General features: G+C 45.5%; 1 protein-coding gene across 7 annotated transcripts in view; it reads left to right on the plus strand.

Moving 5' to 3' along the window:
* The window catches only part of GALNT10 (polypeptide N-acetylgalactosaminyltransferase 10), a 223,090-nt gene that overhangs the window by 116,980 nt on the left and 90,030 nt on the right, over nucleotides 1-16,080 (plus strand). For all 7 annotated transcript variants that reach the window (XM_058720956.1, XM_058720982.1, XM_058720988.1 and 4 more), the window contains one exon: nucleotides 3,997-4,163. In XM_058720956.1, the coding sequence (XP_058576939.1) occupies nucleotides 3,997-4,163 (167 nt within the window). The remainder of the gene's footprint in view (nucleotides 1-3,996; nucleotides 4,164-16,080) is intronic.

Here is a 16,080-nt window from a genome sequence, read left to right on the forward strand (position 1 = left end):
GCTCCCAGAGAAAGCTGGCTGACATAACCAGAGGGATTAGAGGTGGGGGAAGGGCCCGAGGGGAGCTTCGTGAGGCCTGGATAAAAACAACCCAGCCAGATGGAGGAGCAAGATGGCATGTGAAGGAAGTCCTGAGGTCCCAAGGGGAAAGAGACCGACTTGTCCAGCAGAACTGGACCGGCAGAATTAGGGGGGGGGGGGGGGTCCTGTCCACAAAGCTGGAACTGACCTCACTGCCAGACACTAGGGGTTCATTCCTACTCTCCCCCGCCCAGCTTCCCTTGGTGCCTCCAGCAAAGGCAGAATCTGAAACTAAGGGGACTGTGACCCTGACCCATTTTCCCCCTAACATTTCTTTCTGAAAATTATCAAACCTACAGAAAAGCTCTGAAAGACTTGCACATTGAGCGCTCATGTGCACCATCTAGATTCTGCAGTTAGTATTCCTCTACTGACTTTATCATATATCTGGCCATCCCTCTCTCCATCCGTCAATCAGTTTTCCTTTTTGAGATGTTTCAAAGTAAGTTAGAGAGACCCAGGTGCCTTTGGACAGTTGATTACAGTGGCATAGGAAAGGAGACATTTTGTTGTTACGTTTCTTGCCCCAGTTGTCACATATTTTCTCCAAAAAACTTCTTACCAACCTTGTGGAGCTCCCTCTTTTACTTCTGGGCTATCAACTTTAAAGGTCTCCAGGGGTCCTGGAGGCAATGCAAGGGACTGACGCAGCTCTGGTGTAAGGTTGTGGGGAGTAGCAGGAGCTGAGGGGGCCCTGGGAGCACCTGCCCCATAGAGAGGGGTGCCACTGTCAACTCCAGCCCACTGCTGCCACATGAGACTCATGAGGATTTTTTGTGAGATCTTCTACATTTTAAGTGTTTCCAAATAATGTTTACAGACTGGGTATCAAAGATGACTCTTGTGTATGAGTTTTCTGTAGTTGTCATGGCATATTACCATAAACGTAGGAGTTTAAACGACACAAAGTTATTCTTACAGTTCTGCAAGTCCGAAGTCCAACATAGGGCTCCTTGGGTGAAAATCAAGGTGGTGGCCAGGCTGCGTTCCCTCCTGGGGGCTCTGGGGGAATCTTGCTTATCTGGGTTGTTGACAGACTTTAGTTATGAAGAGTGAGACCCCGTTATCTTGCTGGCTATCAGCTGAGGAATGTTTCCACTTTCTAAAGGCTGCTCACCTTCCGTAGCTTATGAGCCCCTCCTTCAGTCTTCAAAGCCAGCAGTGGTGAATTGAGTCCTTCTCACAGTTCCATTCTTTGCCCCATCCTTCTCATCTCTCCAACCCAACCAGAAAGGTTCTCTACCTTTAAGGACACTCGTGGTTACATTGGACCCCCTTGGGTAATCCAGGGTCCTCAAAGTCATCTCAAGGTTCTTAACCTTAACCACATCTGCAAAGTCCCTTTGCCACATAAGGTAATATATTCATAGTAGACATTTCTCCAAAGAAGGTAAACAAATGGCCAAGTAAGTATATGAAAATATACTCAACATCATTAGTCATTAGGAAAATGCAAATCAGACCAAAATAAGATAACACTTCACACCCATGAGGATGGCTATAATCAAAAAGATGGACAATAACAAAAGTGGAGAAATTGGAACCCTCATAGGTTGCTGGTGGGAATGTAAAATGTTCTTGCCACTTTGGAAAACATTTTGGCAGTTCCTTGAAGAGTTCAACATGGAGTTACCTTATGGCCCGGCAATTCTACTCCTTGGTATATACCCAAGAGACCTGAAAACATGTCTACACAAAAACTTGTACATGAATGTTCATGCCAGTGTTATTCATATAGCCAAATATTAGTCAACTCAAATTTCAATCAGTTGATGAATACATAGATGAAATATGGTATATCCATGCAGTGAAATGTTATTCAGCCATAAAAAGAATAAAGTATCAATCCATGCTAAACATGGATGAACCTTGAAGACATGTTCAGTGAAAGAAGCCAGGCACAAAAGACCACATAATATATGATTCTATTTGCATAAAATGTCCAGGATAGGAAAACCCATGGAAACAGAAAACAAACTAGTGGTTACTAAGCCTGAGGGGAGGGGAGAATGGTTAGTGACTGCTAATGAATATGAAGTTTATTTTGGGGGTGATAGAAATGTTCTGGAATTAGATAGTGGTGATGGTTGTACAACTTGGTGAAGTATGTTAAAAAGTACTGAATTAGACACTTCAAAAGGGTGAATTTTATGTTGAGTTTTATGGTATGTGAATTATATCTCAATTAAAAAGGAGATTCAATATATAAGATTAAGCTTAAGTAAAACTGCATAGTCTTGTATATTAAATATAAAACTTTAGCATGAACTCATGATGAATCTACTAAGATATATTTTTGACTCTGACCAGTGTAAAGGTGTAGAAACCATAACCAACCTAGTAGTTAATGAAGGCCCTTAGTGTCCATATTGCAGGATCCAAATGGTGATATCGATGATAATCAGGAGCCAGGGTTCCTTGGCAGAATGACTGATCCAGGTAAGGGCAGAAAATGTACAAGTTAAGCCTGGAGCATCTTTTATAATCTTTTATCAGAAAGCAAAGAAGTTATCAGTACTCTGGGGTCATATCCAAAGGACTAGGAGCCAACTTGAGGAGACTCTCTTGGGCTAATGATGGTTTTATTTGGGAACCATAAAGAATAATATTTGCAGTGAACTGAAATATATTATGTTAACATTTATGACCTCCTAATGAAAACAGATAATTGGCTGTCTTTGGAAGATGCTGGGGAGTCGAGTCATTCTAAAAACTGATAATCAAGAATGTATCATGTCTTTCATGTACTTCGGGGTAAACAAATTGTTGATGTGGTCATTTTTCTTCATTGTAGTATCCCTGCTAGAAAATCAAGAATGATAGAATAAGAGTATCACCATTTTAAAAACCTCCAGTGAAATGAAGGATTTAGACATTGGTCATCGGTGGCCACCAACATCACAAAAGGAAAGATAACTGGACAGTATGTTTTTCCTTTGGGATGCTCACACCACTAGGGAGAGGTTGCCAGAATATCTCATCAAAGTAGGTCACGTCTCTAGATCTAACCACCAACGTACTGGAACCAAGGAAGAGTGGACAGAGGAACGTGTTCAGAGACACCACAGCAACCCAAGGAGCAAAATGCAGACTGTAGGAAATCCAGTAGGGCAAAGGACCCAGTTTCTTCAACAAGTACATTGTAAAGAAAAAAAGAGACTTAGAAGACACATCAGCTAAAGGCATCATGTGGGCCTGGTCTTGATCCTGATTTAAGTAACTGTAAAAAGACATAAGAAGCACAGGGAAACTTGAGCACCAACTAGATATTTGATGATACTAAGGAACAGTGTTGATTCTTTGGGGGTGTTACAGTGATATTAAAGGCCCACAGGGCACGGCCTCCCACCCTAAGCTTACCATGTGCCTGGTGGAGAGCAGAGGAGAAAATGTGCAAGCAGAGCCCAGGGAGGGAGAGCAGAGGGGACCGAGCCAGTGAAGCTGAGTCCGTTCATCCAAACTCATGGATAAATGGTTTCTCCTCCACTGGTGAGGAATGTGCAAGGGGTAGGGAGAGAGGCCAGAGTTGGACTGAAGCTCTGTCTTCCACTGGGAATCCTGAGGATGGGTAGCCACCTTCCTGTGGCTGTTGAGGCTTAAACAAGTTAGCACATGGAGAGCGCCAGACCCCATGTTGCTCCCTCAGCGCTGGCTGGCTTTGGTTTGTAACTGCTCTCCTACAGAGTCAGGGGGCTCTTGCATACATATACCTGTGTACTGTGTGTGCAGGAACTGGAGGCCAGGCTTCGGGATGCTAGGTGGAAGGAGGTTCTGAAGTGACTGAGGTATTCCTGGCTCTCACTCATTCCCTAAAGGCTGGAAAGGAGTGGGCTTTGCAGTTAGCCAATTGTTGAGTTCTGTTGGCGAGAGGAGAGCTGAACCTGACCTCTCCTTGTCCCCTGTGTCTCCCTCTAGCTGCAACAGCAAGCGCTACCTGGAGACACTCCCCAACACCAGCATCATCATCCCCTTCCACAACGAGGGCTGGTCCTCCCTCCTCCGCACCGTCCACAGCGTGCTGAACCGCTCGCCCCCGGAGCTGATCGCCGAGATCGTGCTGGTTGATGACTTCAGTGATCGAGGTAGGGCCCACCCCACCCATCTTCCTGCCCCCCACACTCCATCGAGTGACTGGCCAAAGGGGTGGCCGGTTTTCTTCTTCAGCAGCAGGAATGTCTGGGCCACCGTTCACTGATGCTTGCTCTGTGCCCGGCCATGACCGTGGCCCTGTATACAGTATCTCACAACAGAAGTAGGTTCTGTTTTTATCCTGTTTGTAACAATGTAGAAGTGTACTGGAGTACAAATACCAGAAAACTTGATAAACTTAGGCACAAAAGGGGTTCATTCATTCATTAATTTCATAATAAGACCCAGAATTGGTACAGCTGCCTCAGACTGTCATCAAAGAACCAGACTTCTCTGTGCCTGCTTCCTCATCCTCATGGTCGCAGAATTGCTGCTATACCTCTGGAAAGTCTGCCTTTCAGACAAGAAGCAGCAGAAAGGGCAAAGAGAACAAAGCCTCCTTTTTTTTTTTTTTTTTTTTTTTTTCCAAGATTTTGCCTTCTTATTCAGGAAAGTCTCCCCACCCCCCAACCCCCCAGGGAAAGATTTTTGGCCAGAACTCTGACATCCAGGCATCCCTATCTGCCGAGGTGGCTGGAAATATGAATGTTTTGATTTTGGGGCCTCTTGAGTAGATGTAGGAAAGGGAGAAGTGCATTAGAGAAGGTGTTGAACGAACCCATTTTGCAGAGGAGAAGACTGAGATACTTGCCTGCTCTGAGTGGGCTCACTGACGTGGTCTTTCCTGAGGGAAAGTAAGTAGGGTGTGATAAGGCAGTAAGGGTGATATTCACTCACTCTCGCCATCTGTGTACCAGCCACAGCTGGGCCCTCTCTCATGGGGCGGGCCAAGTTCCATCCTGCCTTGGTATCTACCCATGCTGTTCCCACTGCCTGGACACCCTCTTCCCAGCCCTTCCCATGAGCGGCTACTCTCACACCCTCTTCAGTTAGGTGCCCCACCCCCACCACCATTCACTCTTCTCCATGCATAGTTGCACGGCTACTTGTTGACCTGTTTGTTGTCAGTCCTGCTCACTAGGTCACTAGATCATTTGCAGTCTAGAGCAGGTAATTCAGAACTGTTTGCGAATTAGTGAATGAATGAACCAGAAGGGAGGAAGGAAGGAAATGCATGGCAGCTACACCCCCACCACATAAAGCCACATTAGTAGCAGGGTTGTCTTCAGCCACGGAGACAGATGTGGCTGTGGAAGACACAGACGTTCCTTCTGTGACTGGTGCTAGCCTTGTGTCTTTGTGCTCCGCCTCGGGAACCTGTCACCTGTTTTCTGAAGCATCAGCTGTCCTGGGGGTAGACCCACAGCACTTGGCAGGATCCCTCTCGAGGACATTAGTCTTCCAGAGGGAGAATAAACCAAACATCAGCTGGATTAGAAGCGAGCGTTTCTCCTTGAACAGCTAGAAAGAATTTTTTTTTATTTTTTTTAATGTTTGTTTATTTTTGAAAGAGAGACAGACAGCATGTGAGTGGGTGAGGGGCAGAGAGAGGGAGACGCAGAATCCGAAGCAGGCTCCAGGCCCCAGGCTGTCAGCACAGAGCCCGACACGGGGCTCGAACCCACGAACTGTGAGATCATGACCTGAGCGAAGTTGGGTGCTTAACCGACTGAGCCACCCAGGTGCCCCCGAATTTTAAGACCATCTAGGCTACTGGCTTTCACTGTGCATCTCAGAGCACTAAGGGCACAGGGGTGCCTCGGGGAGCACCGTGGGCAGTATGTGCAGGTGCAGGTGGGGTGCAGATCCCTCTGTCGGCACGGTTTATATTTGGTTCCCGAAAAGGTGTTCACTAAGAGGAGCTGCACTGCTTCAAAATGCGTAATGACCACAGATACAACTGAGCCTGCTCATTTTACAGACGGGAAACCCGAGGCTGAGAGCAGTGGAGGGCTTACCTAGAGCACCCAGCTGGTGGTTGCAGACGGACAACAGTCCCGTCTTGGGGCTCCCAGTGAGGCCTGTGCCTCCTCAGCTCAGCTGTTTATGAAAAACATCTGCAGAAGTGCATTTTACTCTTTTCTTTCCCCAAGGCCACTTCTCAATAAATTACTTTTCCAGCGTATTAAAGAGCAGAGTTGTTGCTATAAAGAGCTCATTATCAAGCACATCCAGTCCTAGACTTACGATGGTTTGCACCTCTAATATCCCAGTTTCTTCAGTGTTGTACTTGGTGATAAAAATAACATGACACACCCACCCTCCAATAATAAAAGAATGTGACAGTCTTGAGAAAGAGGTAAATTTCGTAAGAATGACACTTTCCAAGTGCATCTCTTTCTCCAGAGAGCAAAAATATGGATCCTGTGTGGTGCCGTTGCCAGACCCTAATACGATAGGGAAGAGAACAGATACTATCCCATTTCACAGATGAGAATGAGAACTAAGGCCCCTGAGTGTTGCCCCTTTGTCTCAGTGAATCAGGCGTGCACCCCAGAGAACTCTTACCTCAGGCCCCTCAGTCCTACACATTAGCTTTCAGATTTTGCAACCTTCATTTTTCAGAAAGGTAATCATCATTCGTGTTCTGAGAAGAAATTCTTAAGGCAGCTTTGGAAGAAAACTTACTCAGCAGTGATTGTTTTAAAAATGAGATCTGGGAGAAGCAATTTCAGAACTATGGAGAGGCCTGTCCAAAGTACGGCAAATGTGGGCCATCACGAAAGACAGATTTCTCTGGGCCACATGAGCAGAGGCAGTTCTCAGCGTTGAAATTCATAGATGCTAACAACGGGCGAGATTGGTGCTGCCCAGCAGAAGGCATCTTCCTCTGAAATGAGTCTCCTCCAGGATCCTCAGGGCAACTAATTGTAATTCAGCTAAGGGTTGAGACCTCGGGTAGGAGACAAAATTGGAGCAGATGAATGCTTGAAATGAGAACCAGAGCTCTGTGCAGGCAGCACCGGGGACAAGACTGGAGGCTGGTGCTGGCCTCACAATAATCCCGGCCTTGCCTACAGATAGAGCGCTGCAGTTTTCCAGGGGTGTCCAAAAGCTCTTCAAATGTGTGAGCTTTGCTTGAGGATTAAGAGGACACAGAGATGCTTTTGCACGAGTGGGAGAGAAAGACGAGGGTGGAGGGGGGGCAGACCTGCCTCCAGATGTCACTGCCCGGATGGCAGATTTTTTATTAGGAGACACGACAGAGGCCTTTTTGTTCATTTGTATTTTTCTGTTCCTTTTCTCCTTTTCCTGCCCACTTTCAAATAGTGTTGGTTTTGCAGAAAAATAGGATATGCAGTAATGGAAAGGGTTATTGTCCTTGGATGAATGATGGGCTACCTGGGATGATGAGGTACAGAAATGAAAGGCGATGGTATGATCTCATTGACAGTATTTTCCTCAACTCTACTCCCTATCAGTAAATGAACAAACACATGGAGAAGGAAGTCTTTGTTTGTTTGTTTTCTTTGTTTTGAGAGAGAAAGGGAGAGGGCTGTGTACCAGTTGGGGAGGGGCAGAGAAAGAGGGAGAGAGAATCCCAAGAAGACTCCACGCTGTCAGCACAGAGCCCGACCCAGGGCTCCCATCTGACTATTGAGAGATCACAGCCCGAGCTGATGCTTAACCAACTGAGCCACCCAGGCGCCCCCTTAGAAGGAATTCTTCAGCAGGTGTTTGTAGAGCTATTGATGGGTCCCTGGCAGTGAGTGGTGCTGGGGGGATTACAGACACTGCTGGACCCACTGGCTCACACAGTAGAGACCCTCACCAGTGAAGCCAGAGTCAGGTCCTCTTTCCCATGATGGGCTTATAAATTCTGACATGCACTCTTATACCAGCCCAGTCATGGGAGCACATCATGGAATCCATTCTGCCCTGCCCTGGTCTGCATTTCAACATACCGCTCTTGCCCCTGCCCCTAAGCATCCACATCTGTTCCTCTCTCAGCCTTCATTTGCTTCCAGGACCCCACCACCTTTGGGGTGGCTATTCCCCACCTCCACTATATTGCTTCAGTTCTTTCGCCGTGAGTTTTGTACTGCTTATTTTGTTTTTCCCTTTACTTGTCCTGACTTAATTCATCTTCGTATATTCAACGACACTCATGAATCGACTGTTGCTGATGCTGTGCTAGATGCTAGGGATACAGCAGGGCTGACACAGTCTTCTCCACAAAGACTCACATCTAGATGGGCAGACAGATGAGGTAAGAGACCATTGTAAGACCATGGAGTGTGTGACCCTTGGTGGAGAGCCAGGTACTGTGGAGCATAGAGAAGATCAGGAAAGACTTCCAGAGAAAATTCTAGCTAAACTCCATCCTAAGAGATCAGTAGATACTACTTCCTGGGGTATGGGGTGAAGAGTATTTGAGGCTGAGAGGACAGCATGAGCCCAGGCTAGGAGTGAAGGAGAAAATATGCAAAGTCCAGAAAGAGCCATCTGTAACCTCATCACCTGCAGGCAATTACTATTAACATTTAGGCTTTTTCCCCCCACCCTCGGGTTTTTAATAGACTTTACCTTTTAGATCAATTTTAGGTTCACTGCAAAGTGAAGCTGAAAGTAGAGAGTTCCCATATACCCCTCCACCCCCACCACACACATAGCTAGCCCCTGGCCCCCATCAATGCCCTGCACCTGCATCAGAGTTACATTCGTGACAATTGATGGACCTACGTTGACACATCACCCCAAGTATATAGTGGTATATTGGGGTTCACTCTTGGCGTTGTACATTCTGTGGGACAAATGTATGATGGACATATATCCACCATTAGAGGGTCCTACTGAATAGTTTCACTACCTTAAAACTCCTCTGTGCTGTGCCTGTTCCTCCTACCCTCCCCCTAACCCCTGGCAGCCACTGACCTGTTTGCTGTCTCCATGGTTTTGCCTTTTCCAGAATGTCTAATATAACTGGAATCATACTCCAGGCAGCCTTTTCGATTGGCTCCTTTCACACAGAAATATGCACTTAAGGTGTCTCCATGGCTTTTTATGGCTTATAGCTTGTTTCCTTTTGGTGCAGACTAATATTCCACTATCAGGATATATCACCGTTTAATTATCTACTCCTCAACTGAAGGACGTCTTGGTTGCTTTTGCAAGGTTTAGGCAGTTATGAATGAACCGTTTTAAACATCCATGTACAGGTTTTGGGGTGGACATGTTTTTAGCTCACTTAGGTAAATACCAAGGAACACATTTGCTGGACTCCCATGGGAAGAGTATGTTTACTTGTATAAGAAGCTGCCAGACTCTCCCAAAGTGACTGTACCGTTCTCCATTCCCGCCAGCTGTGAACGGGGGCTGCTCTTGTTCCACAGCCTCGCCAGCATTTGGTCTTGTCAGTGTTCTGGATTTTTGCCATTCTCATAGGTGTGTAGGAGGGTCTCGTTTTAATTTGCATTTCCCTATGACGTGCTGTTGAGCATCTGTCCACATGCCTGTGTGCCATTTGTAGATTTTTTTTTTTTTTTTTTTGGTTTCCAGTGTCTCTTCATCTCCATTTTCTTTCTCATACCCTCCCAATCCCCTTTTAGTTCCACTCCAGCTGAGGTAACATGTTAATAGTCTGGTATGTGTTACTCTACACCATTCTGCATAATAATACTAACATGTAACGGCATGTAATAACAAGAGCTAGTACTTAATGAGCACCTATTTTGTGCTAAGTGAATTCCCTCATTCATTACCATAACACTCTCGTGGGTTCTCTCCTTCCCAGTGTGAAAACCACTGGGCTCAAATGCAAACCGCTTTTGCCTACTTAAAAAAGGTCGTATTTCTATCCCCATTTTATAGATGAGAAAACTGCGATACAGGGAAGTTACGTGAGTAGCCAATATGTGCTTAGCTCAAAGAAGCAGAGCTTTGTTTTAAAACCATGCATTCTGATGCTAAAACCTTTACCCCTAATCTTTACATGGCTTTTTGTTTTCCTTTTTTTTTTTTTTTTTCCCCTTTTAAGGATCATATTGTACACATTCCTCCTTTTATTCCTGTTAATGTATCACAGACATCCCTTGGGTCAAAAGATATAGAGCTAACTCATCTGTTTTTTTTTTTTTTTTAATTTTTTTTTTTTCAACGTTTTTTATTTATTTTTTGGGACAGAGAGAGACAGAGCATGAACGGGGGAGGGGCAGAGAGAGAGGGAGACACAGAATCGGAAACAGGCTCCAGGCTCCGAGCTATCAGCCCAGAGCCATCAGCCCAGAGCCATCAGCCCAGAGCCATCAGCCCAGAGCCTGACGCGGGGCTCGAACTCACGGACCGCGAGATCGTGACCTGGCTGAAGTCGGACGCTTAACCGACTGCGCCACCCAGGCGCCCCAACTCATCTGTTTTTTAATAGCTAGATAATATCCCTCTACGTTTAGTGCCTTTACATTGTACTTTGTATAGTGGACGTCCAGTCATATTTAACTTTGTATCCAGGTTTCTGTTACTTAACTTTTCTACAATCAGTTGCCCTTGTCATTATAAAATGACTGTCACATCTTTCCTTCTCTGACTCAACTGTGAAATAGAGACAGGAGTCAAGTGACCCCAGAATATTATCTGTATTGTTGGAGAGGCTGGTCCAGAGAACACAACATCGATCTGTTCCTACCGCTTTCCTCCTGAACTAACTGACCCGGGGACAAGCTTAGCAGCTAAGGAACTGCGAGCCTCCCTGGCAGGGCAGAGCCTATGCCAATGAGCACACCACAGGCAGGAAAAGATAAAGCAGGCCACGCAGGTAGAATGACGGTGTGTATTTTGGCCTGCCCAGCATCACCTCCCGTGACCGCTCCAGACGTAAAATACTGTTCCCTCTACAGTATGAGGGCAGAAAAAAACAGTTCCATCTTACAGATGACCAAACTGAGGCTCAAAGAGATTGGTGGTAAGTGGCCTAAAGTGCTTACCTGCCCTTAGAGTACAGTAGTCCCCCTTTATCTGTGGTGACATGTCCTAAGAACCCCAGTGGATGCCTAAAACCGTGGATAATACCAAACTCCATGTTTACCATATTTTCTTCTATATAACAGCGATATAGCTTAATTTATAAATCATGCACAGTAAGTGATTAACAACTAATAATAAAATAGAACAATTAGAACAATATACTGTAATAAAAGCTATGTGAATACAGTCTCTCTCTCTCTCTCTCTCTCTCTCTCTCTCTCTCTCTCTCCCTCCCTTCTTGTGCCTTACTCACTCTTCTTCTTGTGATGATGTGAGACGATACAATGCCTCATGATGAGATGAAGCGAGGTGAATATGTAGGCACTGTGAGGTGGAGGCGGGCTACCGTTGACCTTCTGACAGGTGATCAGAATCCCCAGCCTCCCGAACCACTGATGGCCACAGGTACCTGAAACCAGAGAAAGCAAAACCACAGATATGGGGGGCACCGAGCCAGTCTCGGTTGGTAATCCCACTTGACTGAAAGGGTTGATCTTCCCCGTGATGGGCTCCATAATCTTAAGAATCCCACATCTTAAGTGTCAGTCTCTAGGGTGTCTAACAACTAAGAAAATCCACAGGCTTCTTGATTTTCTTCTCCTGTAATATCTTTGACATCTACAACGCCTCTCTCTTGGAATCCAAAGGAGAGGACTCCTAAGAAGATTAGAGCTGTTACAGCATATCAATTAGTTTATAATGAGGGAACTCTAGAAACCTTTTGGTGGATATCTGGCAGGAACACAGGATGCAAGAGTCGGTATGTTTATGGGATATTTTGTGCATCTTTAAAAAAAAACAGGATTTTGTGAATCAAGCACTGTATAAATGATTTACAGAGATAGCAAAAAAAAAAAAATCAAATAAATCGCTCAGATTGCATCTGAAGCATCAAAAACCCTGATGTTTGGGAAAGAATCATTTCTGTAGTGGAAAATAGCTGCATTACATTTTCAGAAAGGTGATGTTTCTATTGAGGTGGGTGAGCCTTCTACATTTTAAAAACTTGGCACAGCACCACTGTGCTAAATTGCCGATACTCTCCTGGTTTTCTTGTGAGGATTAAAACCTACCCCTTTCCACTATTTTAGTGTTTCCTTGAAAACATAATGGCGGGGGGGAGGGGGGGGGGAGCAACAACCAGTAGAGCAGGTTATTGGAGGTCCTTGGAATAAGGCTTCCAGAAGGAGGACCACAGAAAGCCCTTGGCTTAGGGCTGACATGAATTGTTATTTACTCAGGGTCTTGAGGGAGATGAAATTTGAGGCCGAAATGAAAGTAAGAGGTTCCTCAGTACCTAAGTTGATTTGGCTCAAACCAACCAAACCTTTTCACATCCTTCACACTTAGCACCATGGCTGGGGAGCTGAAAGGGCTGATTTGGTCTGTATCCAGGAAAGGAACAGGCAATACCAGCAATAATAGTAATGCAGCATGGTACTTGTGTGGCACTTACTGGGTACCAGGCACTGTTGTAAGTGATTTAAACATGTTGTATTTCATTTTATAGGAAGCCTCTTGAGTGGCCAACGTTTGCCTTAAGGGAAAATTCACCTTCAGTAGACAGTGCAAACCAGGGTACAAGAACTTCACCTCCTCTCCATACCCCAGCTCCTGAGCAAAATGACTTTTAGGTAAAAATAACAACAGAGCTTTTAGGTAAAGAAATGCTTATGTCTAGGGGTGCCTGGGTGGCTCTTCACGGTTTGTGGGTTCAGGCCCCGCATCAGGCTCCGTGCTGACAGCTCAGAGCCTGGAGCCTGCTTTAGATTCTGTATCTCCCTCTCTCTCTGTCCCTCCCCTGCTCATGCTCTCTCTCTCTGTCTCAAAAATAAATAAATAAAAATGTTTTTTAAAGAAAAGAAATGCTGGGGTGCCTGGGTGGCTCCGTCGGTTAAGTGTCCGACTTCAGCTCAGGTCATGATCTCGTGGTCTGTGAGCTCAAGCCCTGCATCGGGCTCTGTGCAGACAGCTTGGAGCCTGAAGCCTGCTTCGGATTCTGTGTCTCCCTCTCTCTCTGCCCCTCCCCTGCTCATGCTCTCTCTCTCTGTCTCAAAAATAAATAAAAACATTAAAACAAATTTTTTTAAATGAAAAATAAATTAAAAAAAGAAATGCTTATGTCTAATAGATATGTTCTGCTGCTGTCATTCACTGTAAATATTGGCCCAGTTCTCTAAATAATACAAGTTCTAGCCCGTTAATGAAGCACATTGGCCAAAAAGGCAGGCATTGGCTCTAACCTGCTGCGAACACCAGACACACGGGCAGCTGTAAAATGAGCTCATTGCAAAAAGATACTTGGAGGATTCTTCCCAGTTTCCTTGCAGAACTTCCAGCCCCTGAAAAGTTCGATCATGTCTTTTGTCAGGCGACCCCCAACTCCAGAGTCAGTTTTGTTTTGATTTGAATCCAGAAGCACCTTCACAGCTGTAAACATTGGGGACTTAAAATGTAACCAGTTTTCCTAGCCAAAAATAGGTGATCCTTGACAGTTCTGAAGATCAAGAAGGCCCAGTCCACACACTTGCCTGTGATTTACTTACTCCAGAAATTAAAAGGAAAAAATTGCAGTACCGGCAGTCAATCTAGTGTTCATGGACATTGCGAGTTTAATTTCTCCTCTGGCTCTCTTCAGTCTCTAGCTTTACTATCTCAAGTAGAGCGATCTCACGAAAATGCCACTTTTGCATCATTATATAAGACAAAAAAATAAGCGTGTAGGAAGGCCATAGTAACATCTCTTCCCCTTATGTGATTTAGTCACGTTGGTTCCTGTAAAGTATTAACAGATTCAGACTGCCTCTTCCAACTTTTCTGGATGCTGTGTACATGCAGGTCCTTCTCTTGAAAGTCCAAAATGTTCATTCTTCCCAGAATAATAAAATAATAGTAATAATTTTATTTGTTTGCTTCATATGCGCCCACCTCTTCAGAGATGCCCACAGTATTTATGAGCATCCAGGAGTCTCAAAATAAGCAGTAATGCCCACCATCAACTGTATGTCCTCCAGTCCTATGCCTGTTAATGCATGGGATTTACTGGGCATTACTAATAATGTGCAGTGAGGGTGAATACAGAGGGAATTCTAAAGCTACGCTTTGTACCCAGTCTTCTCAGAAACCGTTAGGTTTTTTTTTTTTTTTTCCTGTAGGCTGTCAGAATATATGATCTAGAATATTCCAAAGAACAAGTGCACTCCAATCTCTGTTAATGTAAAACTCAAACTAACAATTACCTTCCCAGAATCTCCACAACAGCCAGCAGATTCATTTTAACGAGGTGGGAGGAAAGACCAGACCTGACCTTTCCCGGAAAACCTGTCCCTGCTGCCGTAAGACAGAAGAAGTGGTGCTTGAACTCATGAGTGAATGAAAATGACCTATAAATAGACCTGGTTCCTGAGCAGAGTTGACTGTAAATATTCTTTGTGGTCGACAAAAAACCCTGCTTTCTTCCTGCCTTCTGGCTGAGGGAAGATGAGAGACAGAGTGAGTTTGGTGATGTACTCCTCACCTATGGTGTGTTCCTGTGCTCCTGCAAGGACAGCTGGTCACTAATACCATGGGGATGGCCCTGGCCCGTCTGGCCAGTGATGTTCCTTCCCCATGGCCATGGTGATTTATTCAGGGGGCTGGCCTGTGGTGCCAGCTGAGCCAAACTAGTTCTACCCCATCCTCTCCCATCTCATGAGCCAATATGTTCGGCAGGGCCCAGCACGCGTTGGCATTCAGTGAATGGTTCTTGTTAATGATGCTATTCTGGTGGTGGTGGTTCTTATTACTGTTAACTGGGATGTGGGGTGATGGGTGCTGAGCTACCCCATCTACCGCAAAGGCCTACTACTGGGCTTAGTTAAAATCAGAAACGTGTCAGGGGCGCCTGGGTGGCTCAATGGGTTGAGTGGCCGACTTTGGCTCGGGTCATGATCTCGCGGTCTGTGAGTTCGAGCCCCACGTTGGGCTCTGTGCTGACAGCTCAGAGCCTGGAGCCTGCTTCGGATTCTGCGTCCCCCTCTCTCTCTGCTCCTTCCCCACTCGTGCTCTGTCTCTGTGTCTCTCAAAAATAAATAAGCATTAAAAAATTTTGGGAATTTCAAACTGGGAAAGCATCAACTGGGAAGCTTGTTAAAATGTAGGTTAGCAGGGCCCAGCAGCAGAGATTCTAAGTCAGTGGTTCTGGGGCAGGCCCCAATAATCTTGCTTTCTCAGCCAGTATCTCATACTATTTTGCTAGAGTTGAAATGGTGTTTAGACTTGGAAAACACCAGATTATAAGAATGGCAGGACATCTATCACAAACAGGTGCTTTGCGATAGAGTTGGATGGTGATTTCTGTGAATGTGTGCATAGTCTGGACTGCATGAGGTGCAAACACATGTGGCCCTTGGGGGAGGAGACCAGTTCAGTATCAGCCAGACCCCTGTTTTCCGGGACGCCTTGTCATAAATAACTGCCTCCCTGGAGCAGGCCATGTGGATTTATGGTCCCACATTTAATTTCAACTGCTATTCATTAATCCTGATGATCTCACTTAAATTATTAAACAGTCATATTCCAATTTTGAGGGCACTAATTATATCCTCGAGAGGCTGTTATTATCTGGATGATCACATACACTCAGCCAACACCAGACTGTTTTCTCCCCACTCATCAGAATTTTATACTTTCTCAGGATTTTTTTTAGTTGCTGAGTGTGTGTGTTTCATATGACAAGATCTCCTTGCTGAGGAGGTATAAAATGCTGGAACAGGGGTTCTCAAATTTTGGTATGCAGAAGAGTCACCTGCGAAGTATGTTTAGCGTGCAGATTGCGGGGCCCCACCCTGCAGACATCCAGGTTCTTAGTCTGGGTGAAGCCCGGGAATCTGCACTCTGTCCAGCTCTCTGGAGATTCTGATGCAGGCGGTCCCAGGACCACCATTGGGAAACTGAAGACCTGAGAGGGTAAAGCCCTCATTCAAAGCCCTGCACCAGAGCCACAACCCACATCTCTGGCCCCATTGTCAG

The sequence above is a fragment of the Neofelis nebulosa genome, chromosome 1 (assembly GCF_028018385.1).
Source record: "Neofelis nebulosa isolate mNeoNeb1 chromosome 1, mNeoNeb1.pri, whole genome shotgun sequence".
NCBI lineage: Eukaryota > Metazoa > Chordata > Mammalia > Carnivora > Felidae > Neofelis > Neofelis nebulosa.